Source organism: Carcharodon carcharias, chromosome 4, assembly GCF_017639515.1.
Source record: "Carcharodon carcharias isolate sCarCar2 chromosome 4, sCarCar2.pri, whole genome shotgun sequence".
Taxonomy (NCBI): Eukaryota; Metazoa; Chordata; class Chondrichthyes; order Lamniformes; family Lamnidae; genus Carcharodon; species Carcharodon carcharias.
In genome coordinates, this window is record NC_054470.1 from 153,705,331 (window position 1) to 153,729,222 (window position 23,892).

A 23,892-nucleotide genomic window follows, 5' to 3' on the forward strand; every position below is an offset into this window, starting at 1 on the left:
ACGTTTGAGGACTCTGGGTCTATATTCGATGGAGTTTAGAAGGATGAGGGGGGATCTGATTGAAACTTACAGAATACTGAAATGCCTGTATAGAGTGGGCGTGGGGAAGATGTTTCCATTAGTAGGAGAGACTAGGACGCGAGGGTACAGCCTCAGAATAAAGGGAAGACCTTTTATAACAGAGATGAGGAGAAACTTCTTTAGCCAGAGAGTGGTGAATCTATGGAATTCATTGCCACAGAAAGCTGTGGAGGCCAGGTCATTGAGTGTATTTAAGACCGAGATAGATAGGTTCTTGATTGGCAAAGGGATCAAAGGTTACGGGGAGAAGGCGGGAGAACGGGGTTGAGAAACTTATCAGCCATGATTGAATGGCAGAGCAGACTCGATGGGCCGAATGGCCTAATTTCTGCTTCTATGTCTTATGGTCTTAAGATCCTGCTCAGCTTTTTCTGCCAGGTTTTACATTCATAACACCCTTAGCCTCACTGTTGCAGCACCCCATTTAAAACTGTATCATTTAGTTTATATTGTCTCTTATTCGTCATACTTTGCTGTGTTAAATTTCCCCTGACATGTCTCTGCCCATATTGCCAGTCTTTTCCTGTCCTCCTGAAGTCTATTACTATCCTAGTTTTTTTCTTCATTCCTCAGTTTTGTGTCATCTGCAGACTTTGAAATTATGCCCTGTATACCCAAGTCCAGGTTTCAAAATGTATAGTGGTCCCAATGCAGACCTCTAGGGTACACTACCATACACTTCGCTTTAGTCTGGAAAACAACTGTTCACCACTAATTTCTGTCCCTTGGCTAAATTTGTATCCACACTGCCAGTCCCGTTAACCTCTTGGACTTTGGTTAGCCTAACGAGTCTATTGTGTGGTATTGTGCCAAAAGCCTTTTGAAAGCCCATATTCACAGCATCAACGGCACTACCCTTCTCACTTGCCTCTAGTTACTTCATTAAAGAAATCAAGTTAGATTTGCTTTTAACAAATCTGTTCTGAGTTTCATTTATTAGCTGATATTTTTCTAAATGCCGATTAATTTTGTCCCAAATTGTTGTTTCTAAACATTTTCCGACGTTAACCTGGTCTTTTGGAGTTTCGTTTGTCTCTTCTGTTTTTAAACAGGGATGTAACATATGCAATCCTCTTTTCCACTGGTAACACCCCACAGCTGAGGAGGGTTGGAAGATTGTGGCCAGAACCTCTGCAATTTCAGTCCTTCCTTCTCTCAATAACCTAGGATGCATCTCATCAGGACAGGGTGACTTTTTATTTGAGGGCTGCTAACTTTTTGAGAACCTTCACTTTATCTATTTTTATCCTATACAATTTCTCTGGTATGATATTGACACCATCCTCCTCTTTAGTGAAGACTGATGCAGAGTACTGATTTCATATCTCAGCTATGGTGTCTGCCTCCACACAACTTTTTTGGCCCCTAATCACACATCCTCAGTGGCTGCCACAGTGCTATGCTAGCTGTCCTTGATTTCAGTGGTGTTTGATTCTAGTGACTAGTCCTTTCCTCTTCACTGCCTCCCCGCAATGGTCCAGTTCTGTGGATCTGTGGTGGCTTGGTTGCACTCCATCTTACTTGCTCGAAGGTAAGCAGCATGACTCGAGCAGCAGCTTCTGAGCCCAGTCTCACATTGGTTGCCTCTGGACTACCCCATTGTTTTATTTTTCTCATTTATATATAGTCTTTTGGTGATATCCACGGGCAAAGATTCGCTTTTCAAATCTATGCAGACGACGCTCACGCTTACCTTTTAACATTGACACCACAACAACTTCTATGCCGCCAAAATGGCAGTCTGAAATCCAGTCATGAATTAACCAGAACTTCCTTATGTTGAACAGTGAGTTGACCAAAACCATCTAATGCCATTAAAAACTCTTCCTGGTTGCTTGCTCAGTCTGAAACAAATAATTTCTTGTATCTATTTCTATTCCTCAATTCTACCCAGAGAGTTTTTACTGCCTGCTTACCCATACTGATAACCCCTCTTTCAAATGTTATAACATTGCTGCTACCCCTTTGCCAATTTCCTTTTCCTTTCTAAAGATTTTATAACCTATGCACACTCTGACCACTGCCACGAGCAGCTGAAGAGACCTGCCAATGCTGTGTTAATTATTCCCCCATTCCCCTGAATTTCACTTTGCTGTCAGCTGTCCCGACGCAATCTTAGGACCTCAACCTGTGCGTCATCTATTGGCCACTCAAAAGTTAAAATGGCCTCATTTTATAGAATAGATTTTGGCTATGTAGTTCACCATTCTATTGGCTTTCCAGTGGTTGGACATGTTGAGCTTCAAGCCTGATAAGGGTGTGAAGTCATCCTTAATTATTTCAGCACTGTTCATAGAATACACCTGTGGCTTATTTTTTTTCCTGATGTTTTACATTTGTCAGCATAAAAAATTATCTATTGTTGTACACACTTAGATTTAGTTTAGCTAAAAGACCTTTGTGTGGAACGTCTTATGCTACATCTTGGGGATTTCCATAATCCATTTGGGATGACATTTCTTCAAAAACGCAAGGGGCTGGTCAAACCAGATCTTCTTTTGAATCCATGCTGACTGCTGTCCTGAAGTTTACTACTAAACTTATGTGGAATGGAAGTAGGACTAATGGATCTGTAATTGACTGTATCTATTTTGCTCACTTGGCAAAGAAGCAAAATCTTTTAGATGCTGGAAATTTGAACATGCAACAGGTCAATCAGAAAATGTGGAGAAGAGTCGATGTTTTGGGTTGCATATCCTTCTTCAGAATTGAAATAGCTACATTCTGTTTTCTCCATGGGTGCTGAGTAATCTATTGTGCTTCAAGCATTCTGTTTTTGATTCATAAATCCATTTGAATTGGCCGGCATTACTGTGAATAACCTTTTTCTTCTTTACCTTATCATGTGGCTAGAATTGGATGTTGTAGATGTGAATTACTGTGAAAGGAGTGAAGAGAAAATAAAAATCCAAATGAACAAAGCATAGCCTCATCAAATCTTTGTTATCTTCAAGGAAAATTATGAACGAATGAAGACACTAGTTGCAGAATTGAATGAGCGTGCAGAGAAAATCAGATTGGGTAAGTATTTAAGAATAACAGTAATGTTAAGCTTACTTATCATTGATTGCTTTCCTACTTTTTGTTTGCCAACATCAGCAATTTTCACCAAAATATGTAAGTCCACCACAAAGTATGAGATTTTATTAACATCCACATTTTTTATGGCTCAGATATTAGCAACTTTTCTCCAAATTAGAAGCTTATGGGTTCAAGTTGCACTCCTCCACATTATTTGAGTTGACACTTCAGTGCAGTACTGAGGGTGTGTGGCATTGTCAGAGGGACTATCTTTCACATGAGGCAATAAGCTGAGGTCCTGTCTACTTGTTTAGAAGAAAGATCCTCTGGCACTCTTTGAAAGGCCCTTGCCAATATTTCTTTATTGAGCAGCATGACCAAAAAGAGATTTATTGGTCATTCATCTTATTTGCTGTTTGTGGACCTTGTTGAATGTAAATTGATTACCATATTTGCCTAAGTAAAAACAATGCACCTTAAAAAATAATGAATTGGTTGTGAAGTGCTCTATGGTGATGGTGTTGATCTAAATAATAGTTTGTTCTTTCTGAATGCTGAATTTAACTTTTTACTCACCAGCCAGTCATCTATGATGCCCTACCAATGGTATAAATGCTAGTAACAAGTTGCAATTATTTGTACAAATGAGACTGATATAAAAGATAAACTGCAAATTTCTCCAAATTAGAACTGTTCACTTAAAATTCCATATTCAACTAAACAAGCAGATAACAAATAAAATCAGCACAACTTTCTCGGCTGTGTCATCTAGCTGGAGTTTAACAAAGATATTAACAAAGATGGGTTTGAGATATCATATCACATTTGCATTATGTGGTGACAGATACTGTTCAGTGTAGTTGAGTTGGCAGCACTCTCTCCTTTGAATCAAAAGATTGTTGATTCATGCCTCACTGCAGAACCTGAGCACGTAAGCCTGATGCTCTAGTGTAGAACTGAAGAAGTGATGCATTGTCAGTGGTTCTTTGGTTAAGCCGTTTTATTATTTAATCAAAAAAACTTAAACAAGCATTTTGTGATGTTATCGTACAATTTTGTTACATGGTACTCTCAGTTGGTGAAACAATTAGCTGTTGTTACCGTTCAAATTATGAGGTTTATAAGATTGTTATATTTTGGGACTGTGTCTTTATTTTAAGGTAAAATGAAGAGGGTCATGCGACTTGCCCTGAAGCCTGTCTGACAGCAAGCCCTGGGTGGTTTGAGTGTTAGAGATTAAAGGGAGCCCAGTTGTTTTTGCTGGGAAGAAGATGCAAGGATTTCATGCTTGGAGACAATGGCAGCAGCCTGTCTGCTAATACAGTGGATAGACTGTGATCCTCCAGAGTCCCAGAAAAGTATTGAGAATGTCAAGCTGTAAACCAAGTTGTGCTTTAAAATGTCAATTTACTTCCAAGCTAAAAGAGAGTTGGGGTCTCAAGGATAGCTAATCGATATCTCTTCCTGGATGCAAGGCCCATGTGATTCACATTGCCATGGTGATGGACTTTGACTTGAGAATGGTACAGAGGAAACCATTATGATATTGGGTTACAGGTTTTCCTAAAATATCACTGAATAAAACAAACACAGTTAGTCTGCCAGGGTCTAGGAGAGAGAGGGAGCAGCTAGAGATGTTTCACAATGTCGGAATGCAGGTGGAAGCTTGTGCTTGGATTGAAAAGACCATATCTTGAGGAGTTAAAGTGAGGCTGGAAGATTCATCTAGCTTGCGCTAGAGGGAAGATCTCCAGTAATACTCTCATTGTGAAGGACATTTTTGAGGTGAAAGTTTATCAGGCTGAGAAAGGAAAAGAAAAGTTAATCCTCGGGAACTAAGAATTGTTTTGGATTGATTCTGGCAGAATTGAATGTCTACTTAAAGGATAACTTGGTTGTGTTGAAAGTCCTGTTTTGTAGTTTCAAGTATAAGTCGTCTACAAAATTAGTGTTTAGTCAAGAGTGCTTTTAGTCTGTTTGTTACAGTAAATGCCTGATAACATGAAATCTTGTCGTTATCCTTTTAGCTATTAGCTGGAAGCTCGAATTTCTTTTTAAAAGTTATCGGTCTCTGCGAGGATCATAACATTATAGTTCAGAGTAAGTTGTGAACCACTTTGGTGGGGGAGGGGTGGTGGGTGGTCAGGGTAATTTAATGGCATCCTAAAATTCAGCTGAGTCCTGCCTGCACTTGGGGTAGTGCAAGACTGGGTCACTGCTCTGCATGAGACTTTCAGCATCTAATTGGAATTGGCCTGCTCAGAAATTATGCTTTAGATATGAAAAGCTGAGCTTGTTTGCTTAGGAATTTGGAGTCATTTAGAGTTTCTTGCTTTCCTGAAGGAACCAGGCAGAAGTGCTTTGTCAAACACTCAGAATTGCTGGAATAGTCCCCTTTCTGGCAACCTCAGAAAGGGAGATGAGGTGGGAAGTATATTCATTTTTATTATGCTTCTTACCCCGGGGGAGATATGGCAAATTGGCCCATCTAGATCGGCATATATATACTGACTAGGGTGGGGGCAGTTCTTTGTCTAGCCGAGTGAGTTTGAGCATTACTTTTACCTCTAGGTATCTGTGGTTAGATCCTGACCATGCTAAGGGATGGTTCATAGGGATTCCCTGGAGGAGGAAAATGTTATTGATTCTTTGACAGTGTTGATAAGGGAAGTAGAGGGGTTTGCTATGTAATGTGGTTTGACATCAGTCTACCATGATATTTTATGTTTAGCTCCTCTAGCTTTTACTCTATGAATGCCTAAGCCATCACTGATGCATGTCCCCAGGGGTTCTACCACCCGGGCAAAGGGGAGAGAGGATAAGGAATATCTTTGTCTGGTGCCTCATTCAGTGGGCATTGCAAATTGACGCCATTGGTGCAGATGGTAGATGTAGGGTTGAGGTGTAAGATTAAAGTCCACTTCCGGAATGTGTTGCTAAATCAGTCCTAGTACAGCAAGAAGAAATTCCTACTTCAAAGTCAAAAATTGTCTCTCTGTCTTTGTAAATACTAGGGAGGGTAGTTGTTGCAGAATAAAGCGTATTGAACAGGCATCTGGTGTTGTTACCCAGACTGATGGCCCATGTGGATTCAGCTGGCTTGACTTTACCCAGCTTGGTGGCCAGGATCTTGGCTCGAATTTTGTAATTGGTATTAAGTAGGAGCATGGATTGATAAGATGAGCACAGGATAAGGTTTTTCGCCTCTGCAATGTGTTGGAAGGGTTAGACAGGAAGGACTTCAGTTCAGGAAGCAGGGATTTTTAATAACTCTGCTCGGTCGTTGCCTGTTCTGTAGCATTTTCCTTATTGGAATCTTTGCACTGCTGTATGGGTTGCATTGCCCGTCTTTGGAGACTCCAGTGATCATGCTTAATGGGAGGTGGGGTATTGCCGAAGGAGTGACCTTGGACTCTGAAGTGTATAGTGAGGCATTGAAATCTGTAAACCTCTTGTTGATCTCACTTGGGTATGAGATTAGCTTACATCTTGTTTTTGTCACAAACTATTTATTAGGAACTTCACTGATTTATTGTCTTCTTTCAAATAGTTTATATCAGAAGAACTTTTTTGCTCTCCTCATAGACTTTTCCCTTTTGCCTGGTCTGAATTAGGGCTTGATGATTGCTCTCCAGTCTTTTGCGCTGGACTTATAATTCCATTAATTGGTATTCCAGTTCGTTTTAGTTCTCAATGTTTCTTGGTAGAGGAGAGCAAAACAATGGGCCAAAATGTTTCTGTAAAAATAATGGTGAAACTAATGGCACTCAACATTATTTATGTGAAAATTGGACAACAGTTTCAGACGGGGCTAGATGTGCAGAGCAGCGGAGGCTGGGTCATTGAATATATTCAAGGCTGAGTTAGATAAATTCTTGATTTACAAGGGAGTCCAGGATTTTGGGGGCAGGTAAGAAACTGGCATTAAGGCCGTAATAGATCAGCCATGATCTTGTGGATGGCAGAGAAAGTGCGATGGGCCGAATGGCCTACTCCTACTCTTATTTCTTATGATCTTAGTTACATGGGAAAATCCAGAATATGGTGTCTGAGATGTGCCACTCTGCCACAAACTGCATGATAATAGCATCACACCATCTGCCTCATTCAAATACATTAAACGATGTGAAGTTCCTGAAGCTTATACCGACTTGCTTGCTGCAGAAAGTTTTGACTTGCCCATTTCAGTCTAAGTATCCTTTTCATCAGTGTGATAAGCCTTAATTACTGCAAAACGACCCCTGGCACTGATTAACTGATACAAATGTGGAGTATCAGCCCTTTAGTTTTTAACTCTTGGTGGAGACTTTAAAAAAATAGTAGACCCTTTTACTTTCTTTTTCATATCCTTTTCTTCTCTTAATCCACTCTTTTCCTTCATATTGTGCTTTCTGTACCTGATTTGACATAGAATTCACTGTTCTAATTTACACTTCAGTTTCAGACTATGAGCTGTTCATGAACAATTCTTCTATCTGGTTAAGGAGACACATAATTGCTTGTCTTGTTCACATAGGTCCCAGCTGCATTGTTTGACATTTACAGCAGCTTGCCATTCAAAATCTTCTGGAATTAACTAAAAAAGGACAAGTCTGATGTTCCATGGTTACAGTAAATTTTGGACCATTTTACCACCTATGAATAGGGTTGTTGGCAATCTAGACAGATTAGAAGCTTCAGGTTTTATCTTGCAGATCCTATATTTTTATGTCTAAAAGGCACCTGTAGTTAATAGCAAATGAGAATAACTTGAGTTGGAAGTTTATAACTGCATCAGTATTACCTATGAAAAGATTTATTAGTAAGCTGTAAATTTAACTTGAATATAATCAAGCAAGAGTTTGTAACTTGCTTTTGTTATAACTTAGGGGGAGGAGAAAAAGCTCGACAGCGTCATACATCCAGAGGAAAGTTGCTCCCTAGAGAACGTATTGACCGACTGTTAGATCCGGGGTGAGTAAGCTAGCAGTGCTCAACTAGGTGTGTGAAAGTGTAAAAATAAAAATGCTGGTCCTGGATTTTCTTTGGATCTCGCAGAAGTCTGAGAGCTAATGGAATTGACAGCATTAACTACTTCATAGTTGAAGGCTGGTATGTTAAACTCAGTAGAGAAAATAACCTGTAGGACTGACAGTCCTTTATGTGCCATTTTCAAAACAATACTCAAAAAGTTTTTATTTAGATTCCGACAATAACCAAGTCAATAATCTAAGTTTCTCTTTTATTAATCTTAAGCAAGTTAAATAAAAGCAGTTTTCTTACAAGTTCACATTAACTGAATTGGTGCAGTGTTCTAGAATTAATTTAATACTGGCTGTAAAGTGCTTTGGGACATCCCATGGTCATGAAAGGTACTCTATAAATGTAGGTTCTTTCTTTTAAAACTGGCATTAAGTTTCGAGGGGTTAATAAATGGAATATCTCTCTTGATGATGTAGTGAAGGTTTTCTGCTCCCTTTTCACATGTTTTAGTAAACTTTAAAGTATGGCTTCCCAGGTAAAGAACAGTAGTGTCTGAGGCCCAACCATCTTCAGCTACTTCATCAATGACCTTCACCCCCACCACCATCATAAGGTCAGAAGTGGGGATGTTCGCTGATGATTGCACAATGTTCGGCACCATTCACAACTCCTCAGATACAGAAACAGTCCATGTCCAAATGTAGCAAGACCTGGACAATATCCAGGTATCTTGGGCTGACATTTGGCAAGTAACCTTCACGCTACACAAGTGACAGGCAATAACCATCTCCAACAAGAGAGAATCTAACCATCACCCCTTAATATTCAGTGTCATTATCATTGCTGAATCCACCACTATTAATATTCTAGGGGTTGCCATTGACCAGAAACTGAACTGGATTAGCTATATGAATACTGTGGCTACAAGAGCAAGTCAGAGGCTAGGAATCCTGCAACGAGAAACTCATCTGACTCCCTAAAGCCTGTCCACCAACTACAAGGCACAAGTCAGGAGTGTGATGGAATACTCTCCACTTGCCTGGATGACTGCAGCTCCCACAATACTCAAAAAGCTTGACACCATCCAGGACAAAGCAGCCTGCTTGATTGGCACCCCTTCCATAAACATTCACTTCTTCCACCACTGACGAACAGTGGCAGCAGTGTGTACCATCTACAAGATGCACTGCAGGAACTCACCAAGGCTTCTTAGGCAGCACCTTCTAAATCGATGATAGCTACCATCTAGAAGGACAAGGGCAGCAGATACATGGGAACACCATTACCAAGCCACTCACCATCCTGACTTGGAAATATTTCATCGTTCCTTCACTGTCACTGGGTCAAAATCTTGGAACTCCCCTAATGGCACTATGGGTGTACCTGCGATACAGGGACTGTAGTGGTTCAAGAAGGCAGCTCACCACCACCGTCTCAATGATAATTAGGGATGGGCAATAAATGCTTGCCTAGCCAGTGACATCCATACCTCATAAATTAATATTTAAAAATTCACAGTTTGGATTAACATCATGTCATATGTTAAATTTTTTAATGTTGCTGCCATAGGAATTTTGGATGCATAGAAGTATGCGATCAAAGTTCGGGTTGCTATGATGGATGTGAGGGAAGTTACAACTTTAAAGGTCCCTAATACGAGTGCAGTTGTTTGCAGAGTGACCAGTTGCATTCCCAAAGTGCGGGAATTTTAAATCCTTTTCACAAGTTGGTCCTTAACTTCAGGCAATCATTTTCATGGTTTCCCTATCAAGGCAAGGTCCGCGATGCGCAGGGGAATCTCACTGTGAGCCTGCCATTAGTATGAAAATGATTTATTGGGGTCAGCAACAGGAGAAGTGAGCAGGTGCAAAGGCTGCCATGGCATGGTAACCATGGGACTGGACGAGCTACCCAGAAGTTGTGAGCTCAAATCCCACATGGCAAGTTGTCAAACTGAATTCAATAAATATGTTAATTATGGGCTAGCATTAGAAAAATAACCCTGAAGGCTTCTAGATTGTCATAAAAGCCCAGCTGGTTCCCTAATGCCTTAAAGGAAGGGAGCCTACTCCCGACATGTGATTGTTGCCTCATACTATGAGTTGAATTTTTCCCAGGCTCATGGAGGTTTTGTGGAGGAATGTCAAGCAAATTCTGAAAGCAAGGTGTCAGGCTGATATGCTGATATGCCTTCACCCACTTTTCCAAGGGGCAATTTGGGTCAGATGTCGGAAACCTGTGTGCCTGCAGCAGGATGCCAGTTAAGGTTATTGAGAGACTAATTGTCAGCTACTTATACACCACATGGCAATTTCTGCTAGTGTTATGCAGTTCCTCCATTCCTGACGTGAGAGGAGGTGGCTGCACAGCAGGAGGTCAAGGCTATGCTAATATTAAAGGAGATCTAAATGTTTCTAGCAGAAAATGGCAAAGCTGCTATCTTCTGCTGTCAAATTCATGCCATTGTGTGCGCAATTCTGGGCAATGGATGGCTCTGATGGCCGTAATGAGATGTCAGCCCCTGATATTGATATAAAAGTGAAATACTGCAGATGCTGGAAACCTGAAATAAGAACAGAAAGTGTTGGAAAAACTCAGCAGCTCTGGCAGCATTTGTGGAGAGAGAAACAGTTAACATTTCGAGTTGAAAACGACTCCTCTTTGGAACCACAGATACTGATTACCACTGATTACCCCCATACTGATGGCGGCTTCAGTGCTTCCCTGCTGCTTTTGCTGCTTGTGCTTCAGCAGTGTTACCACTGGTCACACAGAAGGAGCTGCTGGCCTCCCTTACCGTTGACCATGCTGTCTGCAGCTCCTGTCTCCCGAATCTGCCCATTTGCCCATTGTCCCTAATTGGACAATGAACATAGAGGCAATCTATTAATTGGCTGCCTCTTGTAAAATTCAGCCTTGACCGGATTCACAACCCAGAAATGACTCTGACATCAGGTTCCCAGTGCTGGTAGTAAAATTCAACCCTGTGTTATAGATTACCACCCTAACATTGGTACTGCCTAACAAATCACCCAGTAATAAACAAAGCTCAATTGTAAGAAAATTGAATGCAACGATCATATCAGGATATTTCTGCCGAGTCACTATCCTGTAATTCCCTACTATTCTAGGAACACCATCACCACAAAGATCCAGCCATTCAAAGAGAAGGATCACTACCTCAGGGAAGTTAGGCCTGTACAATAAGTGCGGCCTTGCCAATGTCACCCTGATCACGAGAATTTTTTTTTCAAAGTGGAAAATCTTGCCAAGTAATTCCAAAGCAGTATGAGCCTGTATGTGAGATTCTCATAATTCAATTCATCTAGTTTACTGAGAAGTTTTATTTTGATTCATGTGCATTCTTAATTACTCTATAATTTTGTACTTTTGGCACTAAGTCACCCTTTCATAACAGTGAAATATAATGAGTGGTGTACAGGCAGTACTTTTTCTGACACACTGCAGCCAGAACAAGTCAGCAGTTTGTTTAAATCTTTTAACTTTTGAAGACTTGACACAACATACTCGTGCTTCTACTAAACTAATCAAAAAAAATTAATATTTGAGGTCCAAACATACAAATGTTACTTTTTAGGGGGTAAACGATACAAAGAAATAAATCAAGTAAAGTCCTGACTGCTTCTGCAGAATAATGCTTGTATTTGTATAATATCTTAGCAATGAAACATTTTCAGAGTGTTTCACACAGCGAATTACTTGCTGAAGTGTATTATCCATCCAAACCACTGGATCTTGGCATATAGGATCTTGGACTAATGTCTCAAGGACATCATCTCCAACAATGTAGTGCTGTCTCAGTACTGCACTAGAATGTCAGCCTACTCTAGTTCTGGTGTAGGCTGTCCGATAAGTGAGAGAATAATGTACTGTAACAATGCAAATGCATTTTAGGAATAAAGGGTTATATTTTTGCCTATCTGCGGATCAATAATTTTGTAGTTGAATTCCTGATAGAATTAAGCATTTTTTTGGAGCACATTCTCTTCTCTGCTTGTGATGGAGAGGTGGAATCTTGTTCAAAAATGCAGCATGGTAAGTGCATGCTAGACTATGTCTTTAAAGAACTTGTTTATATTTTACAAGAACATTTTTTTTTTGTAATTTATCTCATTGAAATTTATCCTCCAATTTTGATTTTCCCGAACCGTCGCTTGTCAATGGCGTACAGGCATCCTGTACTCTGCACACTATAGAAATGATTGCCCTCTTAAGTTTTTTAATCTTTGTCCTGGAAATAATCAAATATTTAGAATTTCTGAATATTGAAATTCAACATTAATACAGAGATAATTACCACACTAATTTAAATGTTTCTTCTGTTAATATATTTGTGTCATTGGCTTTTCCCTTTAAAGAAAATCAATATTGCCCTGTCCCTAAGTTTTTTTATTCTTTTACAGGACATGGGTATCGCTGGCAAGGCCAGCATTTATTGCCCATCCCTAGTATTTTGAGCATTTTGAATAAGTTGAGTGAAGATAAAAATTTGGTTCATACTAGGCTTTTAATTCCATTATAATTCTACACTGGTACTAAAAAAAAGGTGCCCTGTTATGCCCCTTGTGTGAAAGGTACGACTGTATTTGGTAATGGTGACTTTGCATAGAAGCCAACCTGTATAAATATAAGACAGTTATTGACTATCACTCAAGTTCAATTTATTGAATTTATAACATTTAAAAAGTAGACAATGGGCTTTAATTTAACCTCTGGTTCAGATGACGTGTAGAAACAATGATATGAATTCCTTAATTAAATTGCAGACTTATTGCTCACTTCCAATCATCGAAAATCCTGTATCGCTTGTTACGCTGCAAATGAATTAAAAGATGGTTAAGAATGAATAGATTGTTTTTGGACCAACTCGCTGAGGAAATTGTTTCTGTATAGGTTTCTGCCTGTGCTACTGCTTGTGAAAATTAGTGGCACTGTACAATCATTGCTTTTTCTGTTGCTGCAGAAAGTTTCAATTTCCACTGCTGATAGTCTTGAAAACCTAATTGTTGGTTACTGTCTTTAACAGCTTTGTCTATTACATGGCTGAAATGGGTTTAAAATTGTGGAGCATTTTTTAATCTCGGCCAAAACATGCATGACAGGCTCATTCCTGTTTCTAAATTGTAATTCTGTGGCGGTGTCAGAACTGATAAAAGGAAAAAGCAGTTGGTGTATTTAACAATATTGCTGAAAAAAGAGACATCTTTTGTTGAAGCTTTTTGTCTTGCACTCATCATGAGAATTCACAAGAAAATACCAGTGCCTGAGGAAACAACATGTACTGTATAAGAAGGGAGTGCTGATTGGTTGACAATTGGACTCTAATTGGTAGAGGCATTGCTATGGAGAATGCATCAGTTGATGGTGACTGACAGTTAGCTGCCAAGCAGTGTTTGAAATTTAAACGAGACAGCTTGACTCTGATTAGTTAAGACATTCCCCTAAGGAATGAACCACTGAAAGGCCGTCGCTTATTTTGTTTAGCTGAAACAGGCACAATGTGTGCACATGTTCTTTTTACCTGCAAAGAACAGGGCCCTGTGTATTAATATATGTAGCTTCCAGTACATGCAAATGCATCACACTGGGAGCCCGACTAACAATCTTAAATTGGTTGTCAGCATAATCCGTAGTACTCTGAGGATTATTTAGCAAATGTTGTCCAATCTCAGAATCAGATATAATGTTGGACACTTTGTTTTGATTTTTGTAAGCATGGACTGATTGGGTATGGTCTGTATCTTGCCCATTGTGAACAGCAGAAGGGACATGCTGTTTAATATGACCTGCCAGTCTTTGGGACGCATGGCCTGTATACCTAGCATCACAGTGGCACTGAAATTCATACACCACGTTACTCATTTGTGTGATAGGCAGAACATCTTTTTGGCTTGATGGCATTATCCTGTTAGTGGCGAATAATACTTGTGTTGCTACTGTATAGTAGCAGTGTGAAACAGCTAGCTTCACCTGTTGCTCAAAGCTTTGAGATACCTTGCCTTCCAGGGTAATCTGAGGTAGACTGGGCACTTCAAAGGCTAAAGTGATGGCTTCGGGCCCATTCATGAGTTTGCACTATATACGATGTGAAATTATTTTGATCAGGGTAGCCATTATCCTGTGGGATGTCTTTGATGCACCCTATTTCAGCATCAAGCTTGCATGCTAAGCAAATGGCTTGGGCCCTATTTACAAGGTTGCTGATAAGGCCAATTCTATAGTTCGTGGAACTGTAAGAGTCCAACCAGTGAAGGTAGGCTTATGGTAGACCATGGTAGAGAAGTGACACCCATTCACTGGTTCATTCCCCAGGTCAATGTTTTGACCAATCAGAGTCAAGTTTAAATTTCAAACAATGCTTGGCAGTTAATTGTCAGTCACCATCAACTGCTGCATTCACCAGGACAATGCCTCTACCAATCAGAGTCTGCTTGCCAACCAATCAGCACTCTCTTCCTATACAGTATAAATATGTTATTTCCCCTGAGATTAGTGTTTTCTTGCGAGTTGTCCTGATGAGTGCAAGACAAAAAGCTTTAACAAAAAAGTCTTTTTATTAGCAGTGGTCAAGTTCTGTACTACCAAATTACCGTACTTAACAATATTGTTATGTGGTGAATCACTGCAAAGAGCAAGTTGGAAACAACTTTCAACAACATGAAACCTTTGTAGTTTCTGTGAAAGTGAGAAACTTGCCTGAAGACAGGTACTCACAATTGCCATTTTAATTTTCTCCCTCATTAACTGATTTTCTGTGGGTTTGCTTGCTGGTATTCTGGTGCCCAGAATGTATTTGTGATGTTTAACATGGTCCTATTTCAAGCTGGAGAGTGATGTCAGGAGAGGTAAGTAATACAATAGCTCAGGGATTCATTGAACTGTGATGGAAGTGAAGTGTGGACATTCTTCTTTAAATCTTCTCCAGCATGTATTTTTTGAAAGTGTGGTGTCCAAAATTCTACACAGGAATAAATTGTGCTATCAGAAATTTACTAGGCTTTGTATATTTTTAAAAAATGTTTTTGAATTAGGTTCAGATGGTGTTACTTTGATTACCATTTCTTTTACTATGTTGACAACAGCTTCACACTAACTTGATCATTTTCTCAATAGTTAAAATAATATCTAAAACAATATCCGGCTACTTTGCATTTTCATGAATCTGTGCTACTGATGTTATGGGCGGAGTTTTCCCAGAATTGCATTAAATGAGGTAACAGGCAACTAAAATGGAGTCCTACCCTCCGATGAAAATGGCAGGTTTTCACGACGTATCGTCCCGAGCCCTCTTCATTATTTATTCAGCCCCGTGAAACACACCGTTTCCATGGCAGGTGGGCTCTCATTCCCACCAGCCCACCACCGCTGCCCAGGAGACATGGCCAGCAAAGGGAAAAAGACTGCAGCCCCCCGCTTCAACGACGGGCCTCTCGAGCAACTGCTGGATGCCATGGAGGCCCACTGGGATGTGCTCTACCTCTGCTCTGGCCGCAGGATGAGCAGCAAAGTCACCAACCCAGCTTGGTAGGCGGTGGCAGCGGTGTGTCAACGCAAACGCACTGCAGAGGAGGACAGCCACCCAGTGCCGCAAAAGGATGAATGATCTCCTTCGTTCTACCAGGGTAAGTCACTCTTTTCATCACTCCCAACTCTCACACTCACAAACCCATCACACATTCACAGGGCCCTCACTCACTGCCAGTGCAAGGGCCATCACCTTTCACTCTTACACACACACTGCCATTGTCCTCATGCTGTCCATGGGAGCACTCACCACTCACACAGGTCATTCATACTTATCATCTGGCCCGACAGGCAACCTGATACACTCTCCCCATCTCTATTCATGCAGAACAAACTAGCACACAACAGGAGGGAAAGGTCGCAGACAGGTAAAGGGATGCCAGAGATCAGAGTCCTGACAGAATTCGAAAACAGAGCCATCCAACTGGCTGGTGATGACTGGGACCAGACCTGTGTTGATGGTGAGGTCGGTGCTGCTCTACCAAGTGAGGATCCAGCAGTGTAACATCCATTAGACAATCATGCTGTGAGTAATGTGTCCTCTTCCACAGGCCACTGCCACAGAGAGGAGGATCAGCAGGTGCATGGTCCGGGACCATCCAACCAGGTGACTCTGGGATTGACTGGCCCGTCCAAATCCCCTCTTCCTGTGACCTCTGCAGCTCCATCTTCACAGGCCAAGGAGGGTGCCACTACCATACAGCAGGACCCCGAAAGCAGGCGGGGCCCTCCAGTCTCGGCCCTCCAGAGGACGCCCACCAAAGTCATCACAGACAGGGCGTCACAGTCAGCAGGCTGCCTCCACCTCTGCTGTGGATGTCTGGGGAGCACCAAGACTTACTGGCAGGGTTAGAAAAGTTAGGCAAAAGTAGTTGCACAGCCTGGGCATGAGTGTTGATCATTCAAAAATACTGTTCATTATTGTCAATAAACTCCGAAGAATGTTTCCCTGCTTCTGGCTCCTTGTTCTGATGAGCAGAGTTCTTGTCACTGAGATGTGAAACCTTTCTGCACAAGATAAAAGGCAGGTGTTCCAGTTCAGGGCCTCTTCCCTGTGCTCTGTTAAGTCTTCAGACCAGTGATAGTCCAGCCTCACACTCCCTGGAAACATTACTGATGCCTGCACCCCGGTGGTTCTGGTCATTGCTGCCAGAATGTAGTGGGCAGGCGTCACAAAGTCCTCTCATTCTTTCTGTGTGCTCTCAGCACCTTTAAGGTGGGCTGTCCCCCATCACCCCAGCATCTGCGACCAGTGATACTGTGCACCAGCTCCTGAAGGGCTGAGGTGCTGTAGGCGAACACAGCATCAGATGCATCTCTGAGATGGCCCTGATCATGGAGCGCAAGTGAGCTGCCCTCGGCCAAATATGGGTCAGACATTCTCAGAGGCTGCGTGAAGATCTATGGATTGCCCTCACTGCATGTTGTCATCATTTTCCTGCGATGGAGCGACTGTTGGGGCCTCCCTTGCATCTCCAAGACAGGAACATTCTCGCAGCGGGTATTGGCACTGCCATAAGCCAGACTGGAGTCAAACGTTCACAACTGCGATGTGAGGATCTATGAGGACACCTCACTGTATGTCATCATTATCCTCCACAAATCTGGCAGCTATGAGGGTCTCCCACCTCATCTAGCCAGTGTGAGATCCTCATTGTCACCACCAAGGACCCCCTTACCCTTGTCACCGTCAGCGTCCTCCTCATCCGAGACCTCCAGCTCCTCTATATCCTCCTCAGCCAGCTCGTACCCCCGTTGGAGCGCCAGGTTGCAAAAGGCGCAGCAGGCAACGATGATGTGTGACACCCTCTGCGGACTGTATTGCAGGGCTCTACCAGACTGGTCCAGGCACTGGAACCGCATCTTCAGCATCCTGATGGTCTGCTCCACTAGTTGTGAGCTGCTGCATGAGCCTCATTATAGCGTTGCTCTGCTGTTGTCTGTTGCCGCCACACAAGTGTCATCAGCCACGGCCTCTGCGGGTAGCCCTTGTCCCCAAGGAGCCAACCCTGCAGCCTCTGTGGACCCTGGAAGACTGCAGGGATCTACGAGCGACTGAGGATGTAGGCGCCATGCACACTTCTTGGAAACCGTGCGCACACCTGCAGGATGTGTTTCTGGTGGTCGCATACCAACCATGTGCAGTGAGTGGAAGCCCATACGGTTGATGAAGTCACCGAGTGTAGCGACAGAGACCTGAGCGCCACATGAGCCAGTCGCACCCTTCACCTGTGGGAATCCTGACATCAGGGCAAATCCAATGGCCCTCGCATCCTGGCTGTCCTGGTCCCGGGTGGAATGCACAAAGTTTTGTGCCATGGAGAAGATGGCATCTGTGACCTCACGGATGTATTTGTGGGTGGCGGATTGTGGAATTCCACAGAGGTCACCTGTGGAGCCTTGAAAAGAGCCACTGGCTTAGAAATTGAGCACCACGATCACTTTCAAAGCCACTGGCAGCAGATGCCCCGAGATGCTGAGATTGCAAGGGGCTGTGAGCGCCTCAGCAGTGACTGCTATATGGCCAGCATTGGCAAGGAGAGCGTACAACCTGTGCAGTCCAACTGCCCCACAGTCCAATAAAGTGGCGGCAGACTCCAAGTCTGTGTCAAGGGGGCTGGGGGTGTTGGTGGGAAGGGGGGGTGGGTGGTAAGGTATGGAGCGCTTGGGGGCCCTTTGTTGCCACCGTGTTGCATGCATGGGTGGCAGGCTAGGACCCGACCCTAATCATATCACTGTGACTGTGCCTGATCTGTCTTAGTTGCAGAGGCATGGTCAGTTTATACAGGTGCCCCTAATGTGTGACCACTACCCTCGCTTACCCTGATCCCCACCTCGATTGCCTGTATGCGGGATGCAGTGCCAGGGTAGCACCTGACCCCTCCAGTCACCGACAATGGCCATCTCCGAGGTTGGCCAGCATTTGCCCCCAGTCACCCCCTCAGCAGTCGCCTCCGAGGCTGGCCAGCATTGCCCCCCCCCCCCCCCCCGGTCACCCTACCAGCAGTCGCCTTCCAGGCTGGCCAGCACTTGCCCCCGGTCACCCTATCAGCAGTCGCCTTCCAGTTTGGCCAGCACTTGCACCCGGACAGCATCCCCCCGCCTCCCCTCAACAGGGGCCAGGCATCAGTTGCCCCCTGTTCCCCCAGCGTCACTGAGGCCTGTAAACAACATGGAGCCGTGGAGAACACTGCTGCTCACTCACCTCATTTCCCCCAAAGTGAAGGCCGCCAAGTGCACATCGCCTGTGTGCTGTTGTGAAACACGTCGGCGTGCTTTCCCACGGACGTGGACAGATGATACGGTGGGGTTCCAAGAAACTGGCGGGATGGCCTTTTAATTATATGCTGATGTATCACAGTTAGCTCCACACTGACTGATGGCAGGGGTGAGCAGACGATCGTGACCTGTCTTCATGCCATTGTGAAACAGGTTGCGCCATATTTTCGGCACATGCCACCTATGATGCCCACCACCAGCTGGCTCTGAAAATCCCGTCCTATGTTTACAATGCTAAATTGCACCTGGCTTTTCCTTAGCCTATCCACAAGTTGTCTAGATCCTTATAACTACTATCAATTTCCCCATATTGTTTGCTGGCCTTATGGCTTGCTGTCATCACGAAATTGCATATCACTCAATATGCCTTATGAGGAAAGGTTGATCAGGTTGGACCTGTATCCATTGGAGTTTCGAAGAATGAGAGGTGATCTTATTGAAACGTATAACATCCTGAAGGGAATTGACAAGGTGGTTGTTGAATGGATCCTTGTGGCAGAAAGCAGAACTAGGGGGCACAGTTTAAAAATAAGATGTCTTCCATTTTGGATGGAGATGAGAATTTTTTTCTCTGAGGGTAGTTTAACCTGTGGAATTCTCTTCCCTAGAGAGCAGTGGTAACAGGGTCATTGAATAATTTTAAGGCTGAGGTAGATAGATTCTTGACACATAGGGTGTAGACAGGAAAATAGAGGTTACAATCAGCTCAACCATGATCTTTTCAAATGGCGGAGCAGGCTCGAGGGTCTTGCTCTCATCAGGAGAGACTCCAGAATGCCAAATTACAAAAGGAGCAACATTTTATACTGCATAGGAAACGGTTGCTGATTGGTTGGCAAGTCGACTCTGGTTGAGGTGTTTCCATGGAGAATGCATCAGGAGTTGTATTAAACAGCATGCTCCTTGAGCTGCTCACAACAGGCAGAGTACTGACTGTACTCAACTTGTCCATACTTGCAAAACTCAGAATTGAATGTTGAATGTTAGATGTGATTCCGCAATTGGACAGCACTTGCTGAACAATCCTGGGTGTGCTAAGAATTACATTAACAACCAATTTAAGATTGTCAGTCAGCTTTGCAATGTGGCTTACATACACTCGCTAGAAGCTACATATTCATATGCAGGGACTTGTCCTTTGGAGGCAAAAGGAACATGTCCAGGCATTGCACCTTTTTTGAATTAAACAAAAGCATGGGGGACAATGGTTCCCTGATGCATTCTCCATGGCAATGCCTTGACCCATCAGAGTCCACTTGCCAACAAATCAGCACCCTTTTCTCATGCAGTACAAATAGCTGTGTAAATTGTTTCTCCCTTTGAAATTTGGCATTTTTGCGTCTGTCTAGATGAGTGCAAGACAGAAAGCTTCAACAGCATACTCTATTTTCAGGAATATTTTGTTATAATACAATTTCTAAATCCAGTATAAGTCCAGGCTCTAATGAAATGTCATCAGCTTGAAACGTCAACTCTGTTTCTTCTTCTACAGATGCTGCCAAACTTGCTGACTATTTCTAGCATTTTCTGTTGTTATTTCAGATTTTCAACATCCGCAGTTTCCTCCTTTTCTATAAATCCAGCATCAACCAGCATTCCTGGTTTTCCTTAACACTTGTATGGGTACATTGCTTCAGTGTGGCAGACTATGTTGGTGCTTAAAAAGTGGCTCTGAAATTCTTGTATATCCAACAAGAGATTGAGTCGGTTAGGATTATATTCACTGGACTTCAGAAGAATGAGGGGGGATCTCATAGAAACCGTTAAAGTTCTAACAGGACTAGACAAGGTAGATGCAGGAAGGATCTTCCCGATGGTGGGGGAGTCCAGAGCCAGGGGTCACAGTCTGAGGATACGGGTTAGACCATTTAGGACTGAGGTGAGGAGAAATTTCTTCACCCAGAGAGTGGTGAGCCTGTGGAATTCACTACCACAGAAAATTGAGGCCAAAATATTGTATGTTTTCAAGAAGGAGTTAGATTTAGCTCTTGGAGCGAAAGGGATCAAAGGATTGGGGAGAAAGCGGAGCGGGCTATTGAGTTGGATGATCAGCCATGATCATGATGAATGGCGGAGCAGGCTCGAAGGGCCGAATGTCCTACTCCTCCTATTTTCTATGTTTCTAATAGCAACTTGCATTTATATAGCACCTTTAACATGGTTCAAAACATCCTAAGATGCTCTAAAGGAACGTCAGAAATCAAAATTTGACACAGAATCACATAAGACAAGACAATAAAAAGCTTGATAAAATTAGGGCCAGGGAGAGAAATCATGGGATCTGATGCTTCTCTTCTTTCTAGGCCCCTTATTTCCACCCCGCCCCCCAACTTAAGCCTTCCCCATAATAATCATGCACAATATTTTCCCCTCTTTCAAGATTCACCAATCGTAAAAGGGGCCTGATAAAATGATAATGTCCACTGTTGGCATCTGATTACAAATATCATCCAATATATATGAATTATGGGTCATTAATATTAAGAGCAGCAATGATATAATGCAGTGTTAGTTTGTGTGCGCCCTATAGGTGATCTCATCTTGACTATTAAACAAACTAGAGAATACAAATTTTATTTTAACAGCATCATGCAATATTGTTAATTTTGTCAATATTGTTAATGGGAAAATACCCCATTAGTTATTTATAACACTGTGCAGATGATAACACTGATTTTGGTGGCTGCCTCAGCCCTCGTTAACATGCTATGCACATTGTACCATATGAACACAGTGACAGTAAATTCATATTTTGGGGGAAAGATTCAATACTTGAACCCCAGATAAACTACACAAGATCTTTTCCATTCTGTAGAAGAGTTGGAAGACTTTCTCCTGCCTGGGTACATGGTATTATTCAATATTATTATTTCAGAGAAGAGGTGTAATTGGATTCTATTTTATCAGTAATCTTACAGGGTAGAAAGATCAAATTACTCCTGAGCAGCAAAGTGGAATGATTGAACAACATAGACCTTCACTGTCAGTGAGATGCACTGGAGCCCTCAGGTGCCTCTGTGTGACTTTTCATCTTTTAAGGGGCTAGGGAACAAAGACTGAATGGTTCACAGTTGTATCAGTGTTTTTCTGACCAGCAAATCTGAAGACTGCTTATTGCTGTTTCTCACTAAAATATGTTATCAATATCTACAATGCAACACTACTTTATCACAATATTTTATTCCTCAAAAAAACTCATAAAAGCACCAAGATAGAGTGGGCTAATAGGTAGGCAGATAAAAGGACAAGATTGAAGTCAATGGAAAAGACGCGAATCATGTGCAGGATAAAACAGGTTACTTATTCACTATGAACCCATTATACACCCCTGTCCTGGCAATTTCACTCCACAAAGCCTGCTCACAGGAAATTTTCATTAGCAACAAAATGAGCAGAACTTCAGCATGATTCCACTCTCTGTTTGCAAGATAATTATGGATGACAAAGGCCATCCAGCCCAGTTTATCTCATCCATCCAGAATGACATACAAACATACATATTAGGAGGAGGAGTAAGCCCTCTGGCCCCTCAAGCCTGTTGTACCATTTGATAACATTGCCTACATTATATCAGTGACTACAACTCAAAAATATTTAATTGGCTGCAAAGTGATTTGCGACATTGTGAAAGGTGCTGTATAAATGTAGGTTTTGTCTTTCTTTCATTACACCTGCATTGCTGGAGGCAGAGTGACTGTAGCAATGGTGAAATTGGAGGCTCAGTGCTGATTCTCTAAGGATAATTAATCACAGAACAATCAACTGATGTTAGGAAAGTGGCTGCAAAGAAATCACTACACTTACAAAATATTTCAACTCTGTAGCTAATACAGCCTTACCATCCTTACTTCTCTGGCACCAGCCCACAAAAATGTCATAAATGGCACCTGCTCCTTTTGCGCTAATGACACTAACCCCAGTATTTGTCAATCAGACATCTACCAGCGGCTTTGGAAAAATGTAGATTGAATCGTTGATCTGAATATTTCAGAGAAGTATGATATAAAAATTCAGTGCAGCCTTCACTCAAGAACAGTATTGTTTCCCCTTCCCACAGAAGCTATCATACAAATTGTGTTGTACACTATGAATTTACAGCCCAAAATAGAAAAATGTAGTTAATAAATAAGAAACTCCAGCAGCAAAAAATGAATGTGGCAGTGATATCCTGAGAGAAATAATTTCTAGAAGCACTTAAGTCATAGGATTGGGTTTCTATAAAGGCCTTTATAGTAAAAGCCCTTTATGCTGTTTCTTTGGGATTTCAATTGATTTTTTTTTGCCAGAGTTACAATGGATAATCAGGAATCCTGCCCCCCCAGAGAAATTATAGTCCCACAGTGTGACCACCATCTGCTACATTTTAAACAGGATCAAGTAACGATTTGTAAAATCTTTCTTTATGCAACCTCTTAGTGACAATTACCATTTCATTCCCAGAGTGCAAGAGTAATAAAATGAGTGATAGTGAGTCATCACCCTGTTTTGCATCACTCCTGGTTTTTAGCGGCCTACATTTATTTTGATGAGGCCAAGATTTTCAAACCTCTGGTACTTTTATCAAAGGATGTCATCAGAATTGCCCTTACTTTTAGGGCATCATGAAAATTTAGATTGCTATTTATATGGTGGTTCAAATTCAAAAGACAATTGTTAGAAGTGTACAATATTTAATTTTGTGGTATTAAACCTTAAAGAGTCACTGCCACCCCAACCTCCCCCAACCCCCCACTCCTCAACCACCCCAACCTTCCCCACCCCATCCACCTCTTCCACCCTCATCCACCCAACCCCCTCAATCTCCCTCTCCAACTCTCACCCTGTCTCACCCATCCAATTGGCTCTGAAATAATTAGAGATTTGACTTATCATTTTTCAATCAAGAGCGCACTCATTGCTGCGTTGTTCCTTCTGAGCTTTGAGCAGCTTTATGGTTTTCTGGTGAGATTTTAAAAATCAACTCAGTGAAACTGATCTGAAAGATCAGCTTGGAATAAAAAATCA

The 23,892-nt window shown here is 42.2% G+C and overlaps 1 protein-coding gene across 1 annotated transcript in view; it reads left to right on the top strand.

The window, feature by feature from the left end:
* mccc2 (methylcrotonyl-CoA carboxylase subunit 2) overlaps positions 1–23,892 on the top strand; it is a 122,142-nt gene that overhangs the window by 10,571 nt on the left and 87,679 nt on the right. The window contains exons 2-3 of the mRNA XM_041186323.1: positions 3,036–3,102; positions 7,971–8,055. Of these exons, the coding sequence (XP_041042257.1) occupies positions 3,036–3,102; positions 7,971–8,055 (152 nt within the window). The remainder of the gene's footprint in view (positions 1–3,035; positions 3,103–7,970; positions 8,056–23,892) is intronic.